Here is a 20,991-nt window from a genome sequence, read left to right as displayed (position 1 = left end):
GGTGGCCCCCGGTGGGGCCGGGGGTCCTTCGGCTGCTCGATGCCGCCCCAGGCTGCGCTCACCTGGGAGCCGACCCGAGGCAGGGTGGCTGCAGGCCCGGAGGGTGACCCGGGGAGCGGCCGTGAGGCTCATGGCTGCCCCGGGGAGCTGGGCCGCAGCCTGCAGGAGCCCCCCCAGGTGCCGATCCCTGGGCCCTGCCTGCTGCGGCCTGGCTGGGCACGCCAGCCCCGTCTCCCCGGTGGCCTGCTGGGGGTGCTGGGGTGGCCATCCCTCACAGGTTGTGGGCAGTGGGGCAGAGTCCGGCCCCCGGGGTGTGGTGGGCGATGAGAGGATCCCAGCCTCTGGGAGGCTGCTCCACGCCTGCGTTGATTGGGGTCGTGAATGGAGTGCGGTGGAGGCGCACGTCTCGCCTGATGCCCTTCATCGCAGCCTTACCGACAGATCTGCAGTGATTGAGGTGGGAAGGGACCTCTGGAGGTCATCTGGTCCAACCCCCTGCTCAAGAAGGGCTACCAAGAGCCAGTTGGCCAGGGCCGTGTCCAGACAGCTTTTGAGTATTTCAAATATTCACGGCTCCGCTGTGCCCAGACGTCTCTTTCCTGTCCACTGCGGGCTTTAAGCATTGGCAAGCAGTAATTAAGTAAGACCTTGAGCATGGAAGTGCATTAGGCAGGGCTTGGCACATAAACTTACTTAGCGCTTGCATCCGTTCCTAATCTTTCTACCAGGTGAATTTCCTTTTCACCTCTTCCTTTGCATCAGCCTTTTATGCTCTGGCAACTGAGGAAATCACATCTTTAGGAGATCAAATGGAGTTGGAGGAGAGCCTTGCTGGTTGCGGTGAACTGTAATAAAAGCCTTGCGTTGCTGATGGCACCTTGGACCTTAAACCTGGTCTGAGGGAAATCATTGAATCCCCGACATGCTTGCTTTGCCCTGGGAGGCATCAGCTTTGTCATGAGAGGACAGGAGACGTCTCTAGCAAAGCTGGTGTTGGGAGAAGTGCTGGATTTGGGGTTTTTTTAGAAAAATAATGATCTGAATGTTGCTTTAATGTGACACTGACAAAGCAGCTGGGGTGGGATTCATTTGAGTAAAAACCTGCAAACTGGTAGGAGATTTTGGACATCGTGTTAACTCCCTGGTTGTCATGGAAGGCGAAAGGGACCTCAGCCTGGGGTCAGCCTCCAAAACCGCCTCCCTGGCAACATCCTCCTGCTCACCTCAGCCATCCGGGGATCCAACGCGAATTGGATGCATTTCGACTCCTTGTGTTTTCCACTCCTTCAGCCGCGTGAAGGGCTCGTGCCGGGGAAGCAGCTCTGTTCTCCAGCCCAGCGCTGGGATGCCCATCGGTGCACATCCCATACCTCCTTGCCCCGTTCCCTGCAGCCCAGACAGCAGCTCCCTCAAACCATCTCCCTTCCCAGCCTTGCAGCCCCAGCACAGCGGAGGTTTCTCTGGGGGGTGACAGCCTCTAAGCCCCAGAGCTGGGGAGACCCCAGGGAGATGCTGCAGTGGGAGATGCGGCTGCTCCGAGCGAGGTCTTGGTATGGGAGGGAAGGGGAATTAGCTCATGCCGGGTTGCCACCATTTCAGCTGGTTCCAGCGTCGTGCCTGGCATCTCCACTTGGGTCTTGTCTTCCTCAGTGTGTCCTCACCTGGAAATCTCTCAGGTCTGAGCCTGGCTTAGGAGCCAGTGGTGGTAGGCTTGGGACCAATTCAGTCACCTACATGAACGTTGGGAGGTCTTGGACATCAGCTGTGGGACTGATGGAAAGCCTGTGTCTTTCTCAGTCAGCCCTGGGACATCCCCAACGATTCCAGACACATCCATGGGGATCTGAGCTATGGACTGGGGTGAGACCTCAAACACAGACATCTTGTCCAACCCTGCACCCACCACCATGGTCTTGTGCTGCTTGTTGTCAAGCGTTTGAAGAGCCGGAGCAGCCCTTGTGCTGCGGGAAAGCAGGACTGGGGAACGTCCCATCCGGACACGGACACGTGCAACGTCCCGCTCTGCTCCCGGCAACCTCCACCTCTCCCCTCCTGCTCCACCACACCAGGCTGCTCTCCATCCTCTGGGATGGGAGCTACGAGGAAGCTCTTGACTGGAGGGTGCTGGTATGTCCAAGGTGAGGTCTTCCCTGCAGTTCCCCACAGCCCGTCTGTGGGTCCCTCCCGAAATCCCTTGCGGGTCTTGCTGCTTCTCCCACCCGCAACACAATCAGACAAGCCACACAGTCAGGTTTTTAAAACGGGGCCTTTCTCCGTTTTATTTTGCCCAATAAAAATCCTTCACAGTCAGGTGGAGATAAGAGAGTGAGAGATACGTATACATATAGATCTTCATATATATTTATATATATACACATACCTCTGTACAGATATATATATATTCACCGTAGAAAATCGCAAAGGCAGTAGCTCTTCACATCTTGATAACCCAATGGAAACATACAACAGACTAGCAGTAGATGGGGAAGTGTGGTATAGTTTTAACGAGAATTTCCGAAACGGATACACCTTTGCCGTACAAAAATCCCAGAATGCTGCGTTTTATCTCTTTCTTTTTCAACATCCTGTCTTTAAATGCACTGACCAGAGGCAAAGTCAAGACAACGGTGTTTGGAAGTGACTGGTGGACAGGAGAGACACCCAACTTTATGGAGTTCTTTTTTAAATATTTTATTTTTTAAGTATATATATATATATATATAATTTTTTTTTTATTTTTTAAAGTTTTTATTTTGCAAAGTCTCATTAAACGCAGTTTGGAGAACCAGCAACAGTCAACGCAGAAACAAAACAGTAACGGAGTCGAGTTCAGAACACTTCTGGTTTGAGTTCACAGTAAGAGCAGAGAGAGACTGAGGCATCAAGAAACGAACAAGAGGAAAGAAAGCACAAGGCTGGGATTGAATTTACAGTCGGGTAGGTCCAAAACGTTGGACGAAGGGTCTAATGCAGAGGTCCTACACACAGACACGGCCTGCAGCTCACCCGGTGGTGGAGCGGCAGCGGAGAGCTCTGGCCGCTCCTCCGCGGGGCTTTTATTGCTGGTGAAATCAGACAGCAGGCTTGCTCGGGGGCACCGGCTGGCCCAACCTGACGTTCTCCCATCGGGGAGCTGGGTTTTGGGGGGACACCTATTGATCTGCTGGAGAACAGACGCAGAAGACAGGCGACTAAGCAACGTGCATCGATTTAGGATGAGGAAACCCTCACAAGCGTACTGCCCGGTGCAGGGCAAAGACCAAGAGGGATTCCCCTTGGCTCACAGCGTTTACTAGGTCCGAGTGAGTGCAAACGAAGACACCTTGGAGGAGCTCCAGCCCTGGGCCGCGCTCTGCGGGGACACCGCTGCGTGGAAAGGGACTGCATAGACACATTGGCCAGTTGTGCAGCATTTTTTTTCACCGGTGGTGGAACACTTTTGCACCGGTGGTGGAGCTCTGCCTGCGCACGTTTTGCTCCCTTCAGCCACTGGAAGGGAACCCACGTGCCACCGGTGGGGGAAAGGGGACCTTCTCCTCCGAGAGGGCTCCTAGGACAGCCTGGCTCTCAGGAATGGCAGAGCCAGTGCCATGGTCTCCCACTGGTGTCTGGCTGTCACCAAATGTGACTCTGTGAGCTCAGACATCCCAGGGGACCCAGCGGCTCCCATATGGGTAAGCTAATGGAGAAGACCTGCTGCAGGGACCCAGTGACAGTCATGGGATGGGCACCAGAGGGGGATGGACCACACCTCCTGGGGACTCAGACTGTTGGCCTGATGGATGTGGGCAGCTTTGGGCTCTCCGGATGAATGGGGACCGCCAAGCTCAAACCATTGGTGATTATTTGGAGCCAGACTCTTGGAGCCATCCCTTCCGAAGGAGGAGAGCCCAGGGCTGGAGCTATGAAGGTATTCAAGGGAACACCGGCTTGCCTGCAGGTATCAGAGTTGGGAATAGTCCCTTTTAAATCTCTCTAGAAAAACCTATTGCTTTGTGACAGAAAGCAGAGACTTTCTGCCTGAGAAAACAGATCTGTAAAAGAGCCGTGAAAACACAACCCTGTGTGTCAGAGCTTCTCCCAGGCTCCAGACCTGACACGATCCCCTTCATTGGGAGAACCAGGGAGGAGGCTTATCCTGAAAATGCAGGAGCTCATTTCTGGTGTTGCCGGCAGTTGCACTGCCAGCATGGAACATCCTATTGGGAAGGCAACATCTGCAAACAGCTGAATGTGATCCCAACCCCTCGATACACTGGGGACCAGGTGGCATGGGTGCTGCATGCCCCTGCAGACGAGGGATACTCATACACCCCTCACACCCCTGTCTTTCCAGAGGGTGGAAGGACCAGGGAAGCCCCAGAGCTGGCTGGGTGTGATGTTGCGATGGTGTGAAGCTCCATGCAATGATCTCAAGTGATTGCAAGCCATGGGGATGTCCTTCAGCAAGAAGCAAGACTGCTCTTGGAGGTAAAGCAGGGCCGATCTAGCTGACATGGGAATGACAGAGAGAAGAGGTGAGGATCAGTAGTCTAGAAAGCTCCTCTGAGGGCAAGGTCGGGACACGCCACTCTCAGTGGGGACTTTGGGCTTCAGCTCTGGCTTGTTCAGACGTATCTGAGAGCGCACTGGGAGAGGCACTGACTGCTCCTGGGACAATGGGGATGGTGATGATCTAAAAGGAGGCAGGAGGGTCTGGAGAGCTGGGGCAGAGGAGCAGCAGGGCACAGGCAACATGATGAACAGATCTTTAGCAAGGGGTCTTGATGAAAAGTAACTCTATAAAGTGGCTTTCAAGGCTTAGGCTGAAGGGTTGGGTTAAAATAATGGCAAGTTGGACCTGCTCCCATCCAGGACAGAAGTGAGGGCTGTCACTGCATGTCAGCAGGCTTTCATGGTCTTGGCAGTAATGGAGTGGAGAAGGCTTAGCACAGCTGGGGAGCAGAGGCACGGTGAAGACGCATGTGCCCGAGGCCCAGACCCACCTGAGCACCCATCCACAGGAGCACTGTGGGCAGAGGAGCATAGATCTCCCACTGGCCCATGCTCTACTTGCCAAGGCTGGGACCAGGTTCAGGAGCCTTCATGGAACTAAGGTGAACAGAGATGCCTTCAGCACCCCAGGCAGGAGAAGCAAAGACCACGGTGCCTTCACCTCGGAAGATGGTTCCCTGGTAAGGAGAGTGCTGAGAACGCCCTGGGGTGAGCTGGGGAGAGGACACCAAGGGGGCAGCCAGGAGGACCACCAGCTCTCAGGATACACATTTTCCTGGCCAACTCACACTGAGCCAGAACAAGCCCTTGACTGGACCCTGTAGCAACATCTGCTGCTAAACTAGAGGAGACCTGTCTCCCTGAAGACAAGTGTAATGGCTTGGCATGCGTTCTCTCTTCTCCCCAAGAAAAAAGAGGAATTGCATCCATCCTGCCTGCTGGGAACAGCCCCTGGTTCACGCTCTCCCTGGGCAATGCATGGAGCTAGTTGGCACAGCCGTGGAAGATAGTGGTGTAACCAACTGGGGACAATCGGCTCACCCAGGAACTCCTTTCTATCCTGTCCTATCTAGCACAGGAAAGGCCCCTCATGGACCTGCAAACATTCCCAGGTGGGACACAGGGAAATCAAAGCCCTCTTCTGTCCCCTGCCGGCTCTTGTTCCCCTTTTCCAGCCCACACCAGCCTCATCCCTCCCCAGGAGAGCCGGGAGGCAGCTCCAAGCATGCACTCCAACGGCTTCCGGAGATCTTTGGTCATGTTGCTCATGAGCTCTTGAGCAAGCTATAAAGTGCCACTGCAAGGGGCAGGAGTGGGGTGGGTTGGTCCTTTCCATGGGCAGAGCTCATGGGCAGCAGGGCTCAAGGGGGACACTGTTGGGAGCCACTGTCTGCAAGGGGTTGTGGTGTGACACGAGGATGAGCAGAGGGGACTTCAGCCTTAACCAGGGGACAATTGCAAATCCTGGCTCAGGATGACAGCAAGCATCAAAGCAGGACAGAGTGACAGCAGGCTGCTCTGTCGGAGCCAATCCCAAGTGGATTGCCTTCCTGGGAGGTGCTGAGTCCCCCCCCCCCATTTCCAACGCAGCCAGCAAAAGCTCAAGGGGTGCTGAGCAACCTCCGTGTAGTGCTCAGCGCTCGAACGCAGCATTGGCTGCTACTGTCGATCCCGCTCACCAATATAGAAGCCACAGAGCTTTCTTGTCTCTTCATTTAATCATTGTATATACAGAGCGGGGCTGTTATTTACATCCAAGTACACTTGTCTCCGTATAACGTAGCAGCATAAGAGCAACAATTCGATTCCTATCTTGAGTGTGGAAACCCGGAGGTGATCTCCCTCCGGCATGATGCCAGCAACAGCAGGAATGGTGCAGCTGGCTGCCACAAGACGGTGGCAGAAGCTAAGTGGGACTGTGTGAAGCACAACAACATGCAATGGTTGTGACGTTCACCCTCGGGGTGAGACAGGAGTGCTGGCTGTGTGAGGGGAACTAGCTTAGCTGAGTCGGCATCTTACAGCGACAGCCACCAACCTCGAAATGATGGTGGAGCAAAGCAACCCTACTCACAGCAAGTGGTAAGAAGGGCTGCTTAGACCTTCCCTGGCACCAGGATAGCCTGCTTAGTCCAAATCCTCATGGATGGAAATTGCTAGAGCTGATCAGTGTCCTCTATTTGCTCATATAATGGCTGTGTGGATATGTCTGGAGCATGACTCAGTTGCCCACACGTGAGTGGTGTGCCACTAGAGGTGCTCCAGGTCTTCCTACCACTGGCCTGGCTCTCCCATAGGTCTTGGATCGTATTGGCCAGCCCCATGTTATCAGGTATCCCAGAGCATCTCTAATGTCTCTGGACCCCATGTGTGGGCAACTGACCTGAGACCCTCGTGACCACAGCTTTTGCTGTTGGCCAGTGGCAAGTTAGAGATGACTTCTTGTTGCAGGAGAGACACTAACCATGTGCAAGATTTTGAAGGCAGTACTTGGAGAATTACACGTGAGCCAGTACGTCACACTGAATCCCATCAGCTCCAGAGCTGGCTGAGCAAAGGTGGAGGAGACAGCTGGGTTATGGCCTAGCCCAAACTCTGTGTTGAGTTTCATGGGACAGAAGCATTTTATCAGCCTTGCCTGAGCCTCCAAGAGACAAGATGTCAGCCTCCTTGGCCATTCCCAGGATATGTCATCAAAATGCCAGTCTGGCACCCCTTGGCTATCTTACTCCAAGGCTAAGACCCCAAGGCCTCAATGCAGACCTGGCTTGTGACGGGCAACTTCATCCACTCAGCGGGTAAAAGTGTTAAGATCTGGAAAGAGCTAGGTGAGCTCCCATCTGGGCCAGATCTGAGCACAAACAACAGGAACCCAGGTGTCCCACTGTCATTTTGCTCCATCTCTGCTGACCAAAGGGCAGTCACCTCCAAGAGAGACTGGTTACCACCATGTGGCGACACAGCACTCGCACATGGGAGGGGATGTGATGGGGAGCAGTGCATCCACTTGTGGGGAGGATTCCTGAAGAACAGGAATCCTTCATGGCAGTTTGGCTGGGGCACTTGTCAAAAACATTTGTATTTTATGTCACCGTAGTGTAGTGGGGTGGTTTCTGCAGGACAGCTGAGTGCTTGGAGGATGCTGGGGGAATCCCAAGAGAGGGAGAACCACCATCAGCAGCACAGTGTCTTAATGGGTGTCTGCAAGGCTCTCTGTCATCCAGAGAATGGCCACAATCGAGGTTGCTCAGATCTGGATCGAAACTCTAGATCAAAGTGATGCAGTGAAGAAGGTGGTGAAGGGAGTGTACCTTTCCTCCTCCAAGGTGAAAAATCTGTCCTTGCCACTCCTGCTCCATCCCAAGGAGCTCTGCAATCCCTGATGGATGCACTGTGAGGCCATTGAGTCCCTGGGCAGTCCGGTACCCACCAGCAGTCAGGCAAACCTGCATGCCTCCAGATTTCACTGGGTCCATCAAGACACACTCATTCCTGGCACCACTGCAAATAAGATTTAGGAAAAAGATGATGGAGCAAACCTGGCACGCTGGAGGGCTTGGCTGACTGCTGCTGACTGGATCCAGGTATGTGGGGAGGCCAGACAAGCCCCTGCATCTCCTGCCCATGGATTAGCAAGGAGCTCTGGTGAGAAGGTGACCCACAGGGTGATGCCGGTGTCCATGCCTCTTGAGTGTTAACGCAGTGGGGAATTGCGGTGTACACCTCCTCAACAGCAGATCCTTGAAACTCAATCACTCTGGGTGTTCTTAAGCCACCGGCTGACATGCTGGTTTCTGCGATGGTTAGTGGGAAACCAACCTCAGCGTCAATGGGGCCAGGAGGAGCAAAGGTGAAAATGACCCTCCAGGTTATTGGACCCGTCTTGTGGTGAGGGCACTTGCTGTTGGGTTTGCTTTTCGTGTGGTGGCCTCAAAAAGACCATATGACCATCTGAGTCTAAGCCTCTTGCAATTTCTCCGTGCTTTGCCCTTTTGCCCAAGGGCTGCAAAGCCCTTCACAAGCACAGATGCCTCACAACTGCTTTGGGAAGGAAGACAACGTGGGTTTATCTGATGTAGAAAGAGAAGCACTGAAAGCCAAGATGACGCAAGACACCAGATCTCCAACCCCGACATTGTGGGATGTTTGACTCCATCTTGAAGGCCCGGTCTATGAAATGGAGGAAGCTCTAGGATTTGCCAGGCCAAGTGTAAGTTTGCGCAGCGTATGTGGGTGTCTCCCTTGGCATGGCAAAGTCTGCTGCTGGGTGGCACCGGCAGGTAGCTGCACTCCTTCCTCAGTGGGGTGTGCAGGCCGACGTCCAAGAGTGCTGGAGCATCTGCAGGATTCGTAGTGGGACTCTTCTCCACACCCTTCAGGGGTCAGACCTGACCTAGTCCCCCTTTCTATGACTGGTCCTGGGAGAGGGGCTTAGCCCAAGGTGCCCTGGTGTTTTCCAGACTGATAGCTTGTGTTTTCCTCCAGCTCCAAAGGCACAGGCAGAAGCGGTGGGAAAATACAGGTACCGTCAACTGCGATCTTGAAATGCCCTGGTCTCATCGCACATCTCCATTTTCTACGGCTCCAGGAATCAGCCAGCCACCAACAGTTTCTGCCCAGTAATGCTGTCTGTTGACCCTGGCTGGAGGTTGGTGGGACTAACTGAAGTCTCCTCACTCCTGCTCAGCCTCTTTGCTCAGTCTGGAGCTCACCACAACAACATTTGTTCCCAACTTGAAGGTCAGACCTGGTGATGGAGAGGGGGAGCTTTTGGGGAAGGGAACATGGAAAATGTATAGCTTCAGGGCTTTTGTTTGGAAGGTCTTCAGCCCCCCAACGCCCTGAGGTTCTTCCTTGGTATGCATATGAAATGCGATCTGGCCAGACTCTCCCTGGAGTCACCTCACAGACGTTCCAAGATGTCCCAGTGCTAATTCTAGCTTTGTTATTCTAGCTGCTCCCTAGGACAAAGAGCCGAAATTCCCACTTGTGTTGATCCTTCAGCCACTGCCCAGTCAGTGCTAACTCCACTTTGCAACATTTTTTTTCTCTTTACTGTGAGTCACAGTAAAAAAGTGTCCATGAAAGGGAGAACCAAGCCCACTTTGCCCACCTTTTCAAGCTGAATGCTGGTTTTTGATGCCTGCACCATTCTCAGTGACTATGCATATAGGATTTGGTTATTATTCTGCCAGGGCATAAGCACTTGCGTGATCTTAAGCATTTTCGCTTCTTATGACTGCTTTCATGCTCAGAGTTAGTAGCTGAATATTTTCTTAAGCTAGGCCTGCGTTATCTCCATCCCTGGAATATGTGATGCCACGTGGGATTGCTATGGGTGCTGTTTGAAGTGGCTGTACTGAAGGCTAACGCTCGCCCCGTTGCAATCTAGCGGTAATGCTGATGTGTGCTCACTGCAACTCCTGAGTGAGGCTTGGATGCCATTTTTTAAGTAGACCCTGGACCGAGAGAGCGCACCAAAGCATCACTCGTTTGGGAATGGGGTAGCACAGTTGCCCACATTTGGGGCAAATTGCTAAAGCTTCAGTTTGCATAAACATCCTGCAGGTTTGGAGGCTTCCCCAAACCTTGATTCCACTGACTTTGGGAAGTAAGAGGGCTCTTGGGAAGGGAAACTAGCTTGAATTTCCAAGTTTTTTTCTTGCTGTAGCCAGCTTGAGTATATGGGAAGAATAGGGGGACCAAGGCAGAAGTGGGAGGGTATTTCTGCTCCCAGGGTTGATCACAACCCAGGAGAGGAGTGGAACTGCAGAAGGAAACCACAACGAAATGAAAACGCAGCATATGTTAAGCTCTGCTGAGCTTCCGAAGAGGCTCCTGCTGGGCGATCATTCCTTGTTGGCTTATGTTACCAGGACAGGCTCATCCTGCTCCTCAAGGATGTCCTAACCTCTTGCAACCATGGTAGCCATGGGCTGGCAAGAGGGAGTCATCTGGTAGAGATATGTCTGGTTTCACTGAAATCAGTGGCCAACCTCCCACTGACTTCACTAAGACCACCGTCTAGACAGGATACTTGATGCAGAACAGTGAGTTTGCTCGTGATCCCGAGAGCTTTGCTCCATTAGCCAATGTGGCTAAAAATACCCTGAAAAAAACCTGCCACTTTGAACTGTTTGCTGCACGTAAATGCTTCAAAAACCAAAGAAACCAAATACAACCCTCCAAAACAACCAACCAAAGAGGGGTGAATTGTAGGAGAGGGGATGGCAGCCTCTAGCGAAGTAACAGTCACGGCAGATTACAAAAGAGCCAATTGACCCTCACCAGCTGTACTAGGAAAAAAACCAAAAGAGATGTCGCATTATTGATAGAAAAACAACGCACATCCACAGTTATTTTACCTACAGAGCACAGAAGTATAGAGTAAGGGTGATGGAGCTTGGTGCGAGGAGACTCACACCGCCCTACGGTAGCGTATTATCCTTCGGAAGATCACTGGCTTGAGTAGGTAGTACATGCACAGCAATAAAAAAATTACGTTGTATTGTCTTGGTCCCACCTCAGATCTCAGTGGACTCTATTCGCTCGAGTCTGGAGGGAGTCCATGGTTTTTTCTCCTCGGTGTGTGGGGGGCTGGTGGCCTTCGTGTTCATCTCGTTCACCTTGTGCTCCAGGAGCTGGTTCTTCTGGTACATCTCCACGTAGTTCAGTTGCAGCTGCTTCTGGTACTTGATGACTTTCTCCTTCTCTTCTTGCCATGTGCGCCGCTCCTCCTCGAAGTCCATCACCTGCTGCTCCCGCTGCTGCCGCTCCAGCTTCAGCTCCGTCTGGAGCCGCTCCACCTCCTTCCGCAGCGTGTTGACGCTGTCCTCGCTCTGCCGCTGCATCTTGGCTTCGTCGCTCTCGCAGGCCAGCGGGTCCCGCAGCTTCTCACCAAGGTCCCCACCAAAAGGTCCTGGAGGTCCCATGCTGGCAAGTGTCCGCTTCAGGCCGGAGACCTCCAGCTCACAGTGGTTCAGTTTTTCCCTCAGCACCTGGACCTCGCTCATCTTCCGCTGCAGCTCACTCTCGCAAATCTCCAGGTTGACACTCTTGGAGCTGTAGGAGTCCTTCAGGGTGAGGATCTGCTCCTCCTTCTCCCGTAGGAAGTTCTTACCTTCCTTGAGCTGCGTCCGCAGTCCCACGATCTCGTTCAGCTTCTGGGAGACATCCGCTTGGGAGTCCTTCAGCTGCTGCTTGAGCAGGGAGATCTCACCTGCCTTCTGGCACACCTACGGGGAGAGCATCCGTGAGGCAGGAGGAAGGCAGTGAGGAGCCACCACCGCTGCTTGTCCCCAGCACTGCCCGTGGAACACCCGCGTGGCCTCGCGTTGACAGGAGGCTCAGGTAACAGAGGGGACAGCCAGTGACGCTGCTCAGGGACTGAGTTCCAGCCTTCACCAGGACCCAGACCATGCCAAAGACCTAGAGGTTGTCCCCACATTTGTGAGGGAGATTTGGTGTTTCTTCCTGGCTCTCAGGGACCTGGTGCTGTTCCTAGCTGGAGTTGGCCAAACAGCTAAGCTAAGTGCTGCGGTCCTCACCAGTGGTGAGCGGACACTGATGCTTCCCTCCCTGCATTCATCTTACTCACCTAACCACAAGCCTATGGTACCTGACCCCAAACCCTCTGCTCTCAGCAGGAGTTTTCCCACTGACCTCAATGGGATCTGGACCTTGAACAAGCCTGAGACAGAAACATCTGAGACCCGGAGACCGCCTGGGCTCTCCTCGAGCACTGGGAGTGTAGGACAGGATGCAGAGACAGTAGATATTACTTACTTGTCCTATGACGCTTTCCTTCCCCAAGACTCCTAAAGAACCCAGCTGACTAGATTTTAGGGTTCACTTCACTGGGGACACTCCAGGGACTGGTAGCTATTTAATTCTTTTGGGGCAGGGTATGAAGAGTGACAGCCCCTCTGCCAAAGATCAAGGAGAGAGCTACAACCCGCCCTTGCTGAAATGGGAGTACCATGCACTGTCCTTGGGCACCGGTGTTTCAGGTTCCATCCTGACTGGCTCAAGTCTCACCCCTGTGGTAGGGTACACAAGCCCAGTGGAAATACCCTTGCTGCAGCGTGTATCTGCATTGCGTAGGTGTCACCATTCACTATGACACTCCTCTGCACCTGCGGAGTCCACCAAAGGTGACAGTTGCATGACTAGTTGTGGGTATTGGAAGTGAACCCTAAAAATGACCAAACCCTCATTTTCCCATGAACTCCATGGTTTTCAGGGCTCTGCACTGGCAGATCTGATCTGTCTGCTGTGGACGATTGCAGAGACAAACAGTCCCTACCCATGCTGGCAGGAGTCTGGGCTGGGGAGCGGCACCAAGGAACCATCAGTGATCAAAGAGGGTAGGCATAATTAAAAATAGACTTGGTAGCCACCTCCAGACCGGGGCGTCCCATCCTCCTGAAGCTCCTGTCTCTTGTCACACATGAAATGCTTGGCCTTTCCTCCCTCCTGCAGTGCCTGCAAGGTCCCTTGCTGCTCCGGTCCAGTTGGGTCAATGCTTCTCAGACACACTCTCCTCCATTGCCTTCATTGCAATTTCCACCTTTCTCTGCTATAGAGGACTTGCCTGGTGCATAATGTTGAGCAAGACCTTGGAGCTCAACTATTGGAACAGTTTAGTGCTTACTACAAATGGCTAAAGAGCTAGGAGACATACCCACAATCTCCTACTTCTACCTACTGGTAGCAGCTTTGCCTGGCGCTGACAGCCGTGGTGGTTCCCCACGCAGACCTAACTCTGTGACTACCCACATCCACATCAGCACTTGCCTGCAGCAGATACAGAACTGTGTCACGCTGGTTTAGCTGTAGTTAAAGTGGAGTAGTTACTGCCTAGCTAAAAAACTGCACCATTTACTGAAAGTGCTCTCCGTGGGCTAGCTCTTCCCAAAAGGCAGAGAAATACGTGATGAAGAACAGCTTGGATAGGAAGCAACTTACAGATGAAAACACTTAAATTTTTGCCTCTACTTGGGTGCTGTGGAGATCTAGGCAATACAGTCCGTGGAGCCTGGAGAGCAAGTCAGCAAGTCAGCAAGTGTAGGTGTCTACAAATTTTAGGTGTCTTGATCCACAAGCTGAATCGCTATCTTTACATCGATATCACTGGGTTAACTGTTGCAGACAGAACTATAGCAGTGAAGCAAATAATCAAAACCCCATCTGCAGTTTTCCTGGTGCAAAATCAGGGAACTTTCCAGACCTAACGTGTTGGAAGAAACAAAAGACCTGGCAGAGCAGCTGGCCAAAGGAGGCATCATGTGGGACCATGCAGCCTGCTTGTTCTGGGATGAAACTTGCAGAGATTTTACAGCAAGCTTCTAATAAACTCTGCTGAACATCTGCAAATAGCACATTTCAGAGCCTAATTAATCCCAGCTTCATTGACTTTCCATCAGGATTAGCAGAATAGGGTCTTCTTGATTCTAGAGCTACGTGTTGCCTCTGCATTCTTAATAAATTTAAAGTTTCTAGCCAGTCCATGGAAGGATTAAAATTCTTCACACGATCAAGCTGAAAAAAAAAATGTTAGTACTGGCTATACAAACAGACTTTGATAAAACGTTCTAAAAATAGAAACAGTAGAAAAAATGTAAACTCAAAGGAGAACTAGAAAGAGGAATTTGCCTTTCAGCCTTTTAAGAGATAAACTTATTAGCAACTGAAAACTGTGTTACAATGGAAAGCATGAGGTAGACTTGGCTATCGGTATCATTCTTAGCTCACTTGCTTTATATCTTAAATAAAAAAGAAAATCAAATATTTGAAAAGCGGTTTCAAGGTTTGCCCAAACACAGATGTTGGAAGAATTTAATTAAAATAGACTTAACCCCAATTTTGGTAGGCACAAATACCTGTATGGAAAGACCTGTATTCACTGAAACTGAATTCAAATGTCACACATCGGAGTGACCTGACTGGGAAGCCAAATTATTAAGCAGCACAGGAGGAGTACACAAAAAGTTGCACTCAGTTTAATTGAAAACTACAGGCTTGGGTTTCAGACAAATGAAGAGGTGACTGAAGTGTCATCTGTTATCTGGAGGCCACCAACCCATAGCCATTGTCTGTGGGGTCCACTTAGGGCAAAGGGGAGGTACTTTGGGTTATCAGAGACCTCAGTGAAAACCTCACTCAAGGTCTGCTACAACAAGGCTCTTACCTCCCACTTGGTCTCTTCAATCTTTGGGAGAAACTCAGCCTGCTCCTTCTTGAAAGCCACAAATTTCTTCTCCAGCTCCTCTCGTTGTTGGAGGAGTTGTCCCATATCATCTTGGAGTTTTTTTTTCTCTTGCTGGAGCTTGAAGATCTGGAGCTGCAAGGCCTGCTGAGCCCGCTGCGCCTTTTTCGAGACCTGTTGCAATTTGTTGGCATAGTTTTGCCTCAGGTCCTCCATTTCCCTCTCCCAGATCTTCTGCTTCTCCTCAAACACTTGGAAGATGGCTGCCTCGCTTTTGTCCAAGTTTCTTCGCATCTGGAGGACCTCCTGCTCCTTCTCCCACAGCCGGTCTTCCAGGTCTTGGATGATGTCGTCTGTTGAAGGCGAGTGGAAAGGCATCGTTTCGTTGAGATGGTTCAGTCTGTTGAACGAAGAGGTGCTCTTGCTCGAAGACCGTCCGCTGTCTGAGGTAGATATCCCGTTGTATCCCACGATGTTCTTGTCCACGTAGGTTGTACCGATGCGGTTGATGTGGCTCGTGGAGGCGCTCATTGGACCCACGTGCTGGCTGTAGCCTGTCCCGTATGTGGGCAGGCTCGTTAACGAGTTACGGCCTGAATCCGAAAGGCCCCCCACTTGGTTTGTAGTCCTGTTAAGGCTGCTCTTGTCGAGTCCACTTTTGGGTGCGGACGGGCTATTGCTGTTGGCATGGTTCAAGCTCTTTCTATTCTCTGTCACTCCGTTGCTCTGCGGCGGGCAGAGGTTCTGCATGGAATGGAAGTTTTTAGGAACTACTGGTTTAAAGGCTGAGGGTCTAACTAAGGGCTCATTGCTCTGCAAAAGGAAAAAGGACCACACATCAAACATAGCAGGAAGCTTGGTAACAGCACACAAAAGAGACACATCAGCACAGGATGGGGCTGATGGAGCTAAGACGCCTTGAGCTCGCTCCGTATTTCTCAGCTTTATTACACCCTGGACCATTTGGGATTTAACACGAGGGACCTGTGGTCACTCGTAGAGCAATACCTTCTCTTCCCTTGCCCCAGCTGAAAAAAAATAAATCTTGACTCACCCCAAATCTGCGTGATTTTTCCCTAGAATAGTCCTTGGGTCCTCTTAGTGCTCTTTGCAAGAAGGAGGGCTGCCACCTGCCTACCAGACCTGCTCAAGACAACTCTCTGATTTTGGCAGATTATATTTTGAAGGACTTCTAGCGTTGAGGGTGCGTTGCCCATTTGCTGAAAACTGAACTGAACCCTTGGATTAGCAGTCGATTTGCCCCAGGAGCATCACATTTCCCTCCTGCTGGCAGTCATCTCTCCCCTGTCTGGACATCATGTCCTGCTTATGCTCGGACAGGAGTAGGTAGGAGCTGTGACCCCAGCCATTGCTGGCCGAAGTGCAGCGACACCAGGCAAGGAACATGCTGAAGCTGCTCTTCATTTGAATGCTTGTGTTTTCTGCGGGCATAAGCAATAGTGGGGGGAGAATGGACCACAGCTGTAAAGGATTTAGAAAGGATTTTAAAACCTTGCACATTCCTCGCCCCGTGAATGCACCTACAGAAACAAAATTTTCCTCAAAATGGGATTGAGTCTCCCCTAGTGCAGGTTGGGCTTCAGGTGAAAATTAACCCAGAGGAAGCTGCTTTGTATTAGCAAAGATGTTTCGAAAACGCCTTCCAGGAGAAACAGAACAAGCCCTGGTGAGCATGCAAGGTTGGAGACCAAAAACCTCGCGCCTGGCATGTGGGACTGAGATGGACTACAGGGGCCGGTGGATTAACAACCCAGGAGACAAGGCCACCAAACGCTGCAGAAATAATACTGCACAAGGCAGCGTCCCCAGGACACAAATTATGGAAGTCGCTGGAGCAGAGCAGCAGGCTATATAAAACACCGCTGGCTCTGGGGCTCTGCTCCTCCAGGCCTGGGAGATGTTTGCTCCCCAAAGCCAATATGAGCCACGAGGGCTGGGCTTGGATGGGCGATAACGCTTCCAGGGTAGTTTTCAAGCCTTGTCAACTTGTCCCTCATAAGGGGCACTGGGATTTTGAACAGATGCTCATAGCTGCTTTCAGGCAACAACTTTTGGTGGCAGTGGGCTGTTGGAGATTGCCTATAAATAGCACAAAACATAAGAGTGGGACTCAGATGCTGGACCGACTGAAATGAGAGCCGACTCCAGCTCCCTCCCCATCAATCAGGGAGGTAGGCACAGCATCTCGGCTAGGTTGGAATAGCCAGTGACTTAAATACAGGCTTAAATGAGCTGAAAACTTAGCTGTGGAAGACTTGTGATCATGCTCTTGGTTCCTCAAGAACTAACATTCCCCTTTGCTCAACCCCCTGAAAGTAATAAGAATGATATTATCTGTACATAAAAATGATGCCATCTACGTAGTAAGAATTAAGACTATCTGTCAGGATTGCACCGTTGCCCAAGGCTTCCTGGTCTGTGTTTTTAGAGATGTGCCACGGTCATCAAGCTGCTCCAGGAGGTGGGGATTCTCACCTGGTCTAGTTTGCCGGAGATTGGCAATATCTTTGGTGGGTTACTGGGCTCTCTGTATTGGGGAGGAGGCGGCATGTTCTTCTCGTTGTTGGTGGTCACGTTCCCGCAGATGTCCATCTTCACCTTCTCGCTCTTGCGCAGGTCGCCGTTGATGTAGAGGGAATTGGAGACCTTCTCCGACTTGTATGTCTTCTCCTCGCCGGAGTAGCGGTTGGAGATCTCCCGCGTGGAGTACCCGTTGCGAGACCCCTCCGTCTGCCGGCCGCTGCTCTGCGTCCGGGTCCCCACGCTCTTCATGGCGAACTCTTGGTCATTGGCGACTCCGCTGCCCACGCTTCCCATGGTGCTCTGGGAGATGGGTTGGGATGGCCGGGGAGCAAAACCGTGGAAGTTCTCCGGGCTGGGGTAGGTTGGGTCACTAAGAACGGGCAACGTCTCTAACGTGGCCATGGCAGCGCCGAGGTGAGGTGGAGACGCAGGTCAGTGGCACTGGGAGAAGGAGGAAAAGGAAAGGACTGTTAAAGAGATGCCTTTTATTTACCGTACCCTTTGCAGATCGGCGTCATGCAGAGATGAGCAAATCTCTGGGCTGGGTGATGCAAGGACAGAAGCTGTCATGTCTCAGTGTGTGGTATGGAGCAGACGGTGGAGTTGTCCTCCTCTCTGTGACCCCCCAGCCCCCCTCGGAGGAGCAGCGTGCACTGGTCCCCCAAATCCCACTCGCTGCTATGCAGAAGAGCTGCTGTTAAGCCTCTCAGTCCAAGGGTTGGGTGCTCCCAGGGGCGGGGGTTGCGTGGGTTTTAGTGGTCACAGCTCTACAGCATCGGTTGGACACGACCATTTGCAGTTCCCAAGCTTGAATTATTTCTGTCACTGTTCCCAGGTTTGAACAAGTTTGTGTGGCCATGGGGTGGAAGGTTTCCAGCCCTGGTCCATCTGTAGGCTCATTCATAGACTATTGCTCCCTCCAGCGTATCCCTTAGGGATGATTCAACAGGGCTTAAGCAACACACTTTCTACCTCTTCCTTGGGAGTGTTGTCCCATGGACTTGAGCTTTTAAAAAGATACTTTTGTCCAGGTGTCATCCTAAATTTTCTTTTGAACCTTTATTGCCCTACTGCATTTTATTCTTACCTAGGCTGTGCCTTGGATTGGCCAAAACTAGGCCATGGGAAGTGGATAACATGCAGATAATGGTTTTAAAAGTTGTCTTTGACCTGGTCAAAGACATTGGGACCAATCCTCACATGTCTGGATGCTATTCCTCAGCTCCATCACCATCACAAACCCCAGTCCTGCGATTCAGCTCTGGCTTCATAGGCGCCCAGGCCTATTGACATCTGTGTTTTGGGGAAATTCTCCAAATACTGGTGTTGCATTGATGCTGAATTTATTATCAGCTGAGGCAGTCGAGGTCCAGAGCTACTGGTGCTAAGACAGGTTTCACACGGGGACAATTTAGAACTTCCTAAAAGGCCTTTTGAAAGTCCCTTCTGAAAGTCCCAGCTGAAAATCAAGCTGTTTCTGCACTCTTGGACCCAGCAGTAATGGATCTGGTTCTGCACTGCCCCGCTACCCCCCCGAGGGTAACAAAGCCTCTGCAGTCATGCCCCAGCATGGACTGGGACCAGGGAAAAAAAACCAACATGGATTTTTTTCTCTCAACAGAATTTCTTTCGTTACTGAAACCCTTGGGTTTTCCCTGATGGATGTACCCATAAAATACGAGCGTTGGGGAAGTTGCTCCGTGTTGAACTGGGCTGGAGCAGAAGATGGAGATCTTGCAGAGAGTGACTGCTTTCCCCACGATTCCCATTCCCTCTGCTGAGGTGTTAACTCGATCCTCTGTAATGCAATCAGCCCCACAAAGGTGTAAAATCTTATTTAAGGAAATAAAAAGACCCACAACAAATTTTTTTGGGGTTGCCTCAATGAATAATGGAGAATTTGAACCCGTACAGCTGAGGATCTCATTACCTGAGGGAAGGGAGAAGATGCATTGCAAAGTTTGGATGATTGCAGTGAATCCTGGGTCTCTGTATTTGAGGAAAGACTCTCACAGCTCAATTCAGTCACTGGTGCATGAGTGTCCAGGTCCCTGGGGGGTCTATATGTCCTCCCAGTGCCGCTCCAGAAAGGCTCGGGTCTCCCTGGAGTCCTGCCTCATATCTGCCAGTCTGTGCGATGTCTCTGAAGATACCTTCAGACTGGACACAGCTGAAGCAAGCCTGGAGGAGCAGGGTCAGTGGCACGTGGACAGCTGTGGACACTTAGCTGACCAGTGTCCACCCAATCCTACTGAGTTCATCGGCTTGGTCCCCATGGGTCAGAAAGGAAGGATGCTTTTTTTTTTTGTCCCAGGAGCCCTCAGTTCCAGGTTTCCCAGGATAAACCATCCTGGCAGCGTGGGGACTAAAGCAGGATTTAGGGGCAGTGGGAGGTGCAGGTTTCCCCCTGGATAAAAGAGGGATAACAAAAGTGATGCCGTTTGGAGAGAGGTTCAGTGATGGGAGGGCTCAGGCAGGGCCAGCAGGTAGGGGAGACAGAAAAAATCCCCATTTCAGTGGGGTTTTCCCTCTTCTTGGGGTAGGGATGTTAAATCAGCCCTCCCCAAGTAAAGCAGGAGAGCTGGGTTTGTTTCCCTGGAGAGCTAGCTTAGGTCTAGAGCTCAGCTCCAATGTTTTGTCTCACGGGGTCTTGCTATTTGCACTGATAATGGAATGGAAAAAAATTAAAAAGGTTAAAGCAGGGTCTGTGCTGCTCTTCTTTGCTTTTATTAAATTGCATTTCTGGAGGCTTCTGCCAGGCGTGCTGCCTGTAGCCTCCTCCCTTATTCCAGCATCCTGATCTTCTCATAGAAAGCTGCCCCGTCCAAAATATGGCCTGAGTGTCGTGGGGCTGGTGGAGAGATGTGGCAAACTGCTGTGCCGGAGGGAGAGGACACAGAGCTGATACCTACAGCGAGCTGGCAGAGCTCCTCTGGGGGCAGAGCAGGGTATGGAGGTGGTCACAGAGGGAGACAGTGGTTTAAGGAGGTGCTCTGGTGAAAGCCACCATCCCAGCTGAACTCCTGTTGAGGCGTGAAGGAGGCTCTGTGATCTGAGACACACCAGATGTGCCCCATCATGGACAGGGGACAAGGCAGAGAAGGACGTGCCTGGTGGTGTAACCTTCTCCATCCCCTTGCACATCACCCCACCCAAGGAGGGTCCCCAGGGCACTTGCTCCACCGAACCACCAGCAATATGAAGCGACGAGAGTTGGGTGAACATTTTGTAGCCACTGCTAATGACCTTCCTGCAGCTTGCACCTTTGTCCCCCGACAGAGACATCTCTGTGTCGCTCACTGGTTGAGGTCTAAAGACCGAGCAGCAAACGTATATCACACGAGCATCGCATGGTGCGGCGTGGGGACCCACTACAATCAAAACATGCAAATGTTTATCAGTTGTAAGTAACAAAGCCTCCACCAGCAGAGAGGGGTGTCTGGGTCTGGTCGTGCATCCAGCGTGCGACACTTGGACACGTCTCTCCCTAACGCACTGAGCAGGACTCAAAGGATCACGACTCCATTGCACCCTACAGGCACTTTCCAAAGAACAACACCATAGACAGTTCATGAGTGCACGATGCCCAGGGATTAATCTAGGTGCCTGCTGGGCACCTGGAGACTTGGTTGGCTACAGAGCGATGAGGAGGGATGGAGAACACCCATCTGAAGCCACACTCAACCCACGGTGCCTTTGGATTTTATTAGTCAAGGGAAGACTTTTTGTTCTGCTAATTTAGGAAT

The 20,991-nt window shown here is 51.8% G+C and overlaps 1 protein-coding gene across 1 annotated transcript; it reads right to left on the bottom strand.

The window, feature by feature from the left end:
• Positions 1–11,018: 11,018 nt before the first annotated feature.
• Positions 11,019–17,647, bottom strand: LZTS3 (leucine zipper tumor suppressor family member 3). Its single transcript, XM_050896497.1, has 3 exons — positions 17,198–17,647; positions 14,684–15,514; positions 11,019–11,729 (listed from the first exon to the last, which is right to left on the bottom strand). The coding sequence occupies exons 1-3, from the start codon at positions 17,645–17,647 to the stop codon at positions 11,019–11,021; spliced, it is 1,992 nt and encodes a 663-aa protein (XP_050752454.1).
• Positions 17,648–20,991: the final 3,344 nt, after the last annotated feature.

Source organism: Gymnogyps californianus, chromosome 4 (assembly GCF_018139145.2).
Source record: "Gymnogyps californianus isolate 813 chromosome 4, ASM1813914v2, whole genome shotgun sequence".
NCBI lineage: Eukaryota > Metazoa > Chordata > Aves > Accipitriformes > Cathartidae > Gymnogyps > Gymnogyps californianus.
The sequence above is the reverse complement of the archived record's forward strand: the minus strand, read 5'-3'. Positions and strand labels throughout refer to the sequence as shown.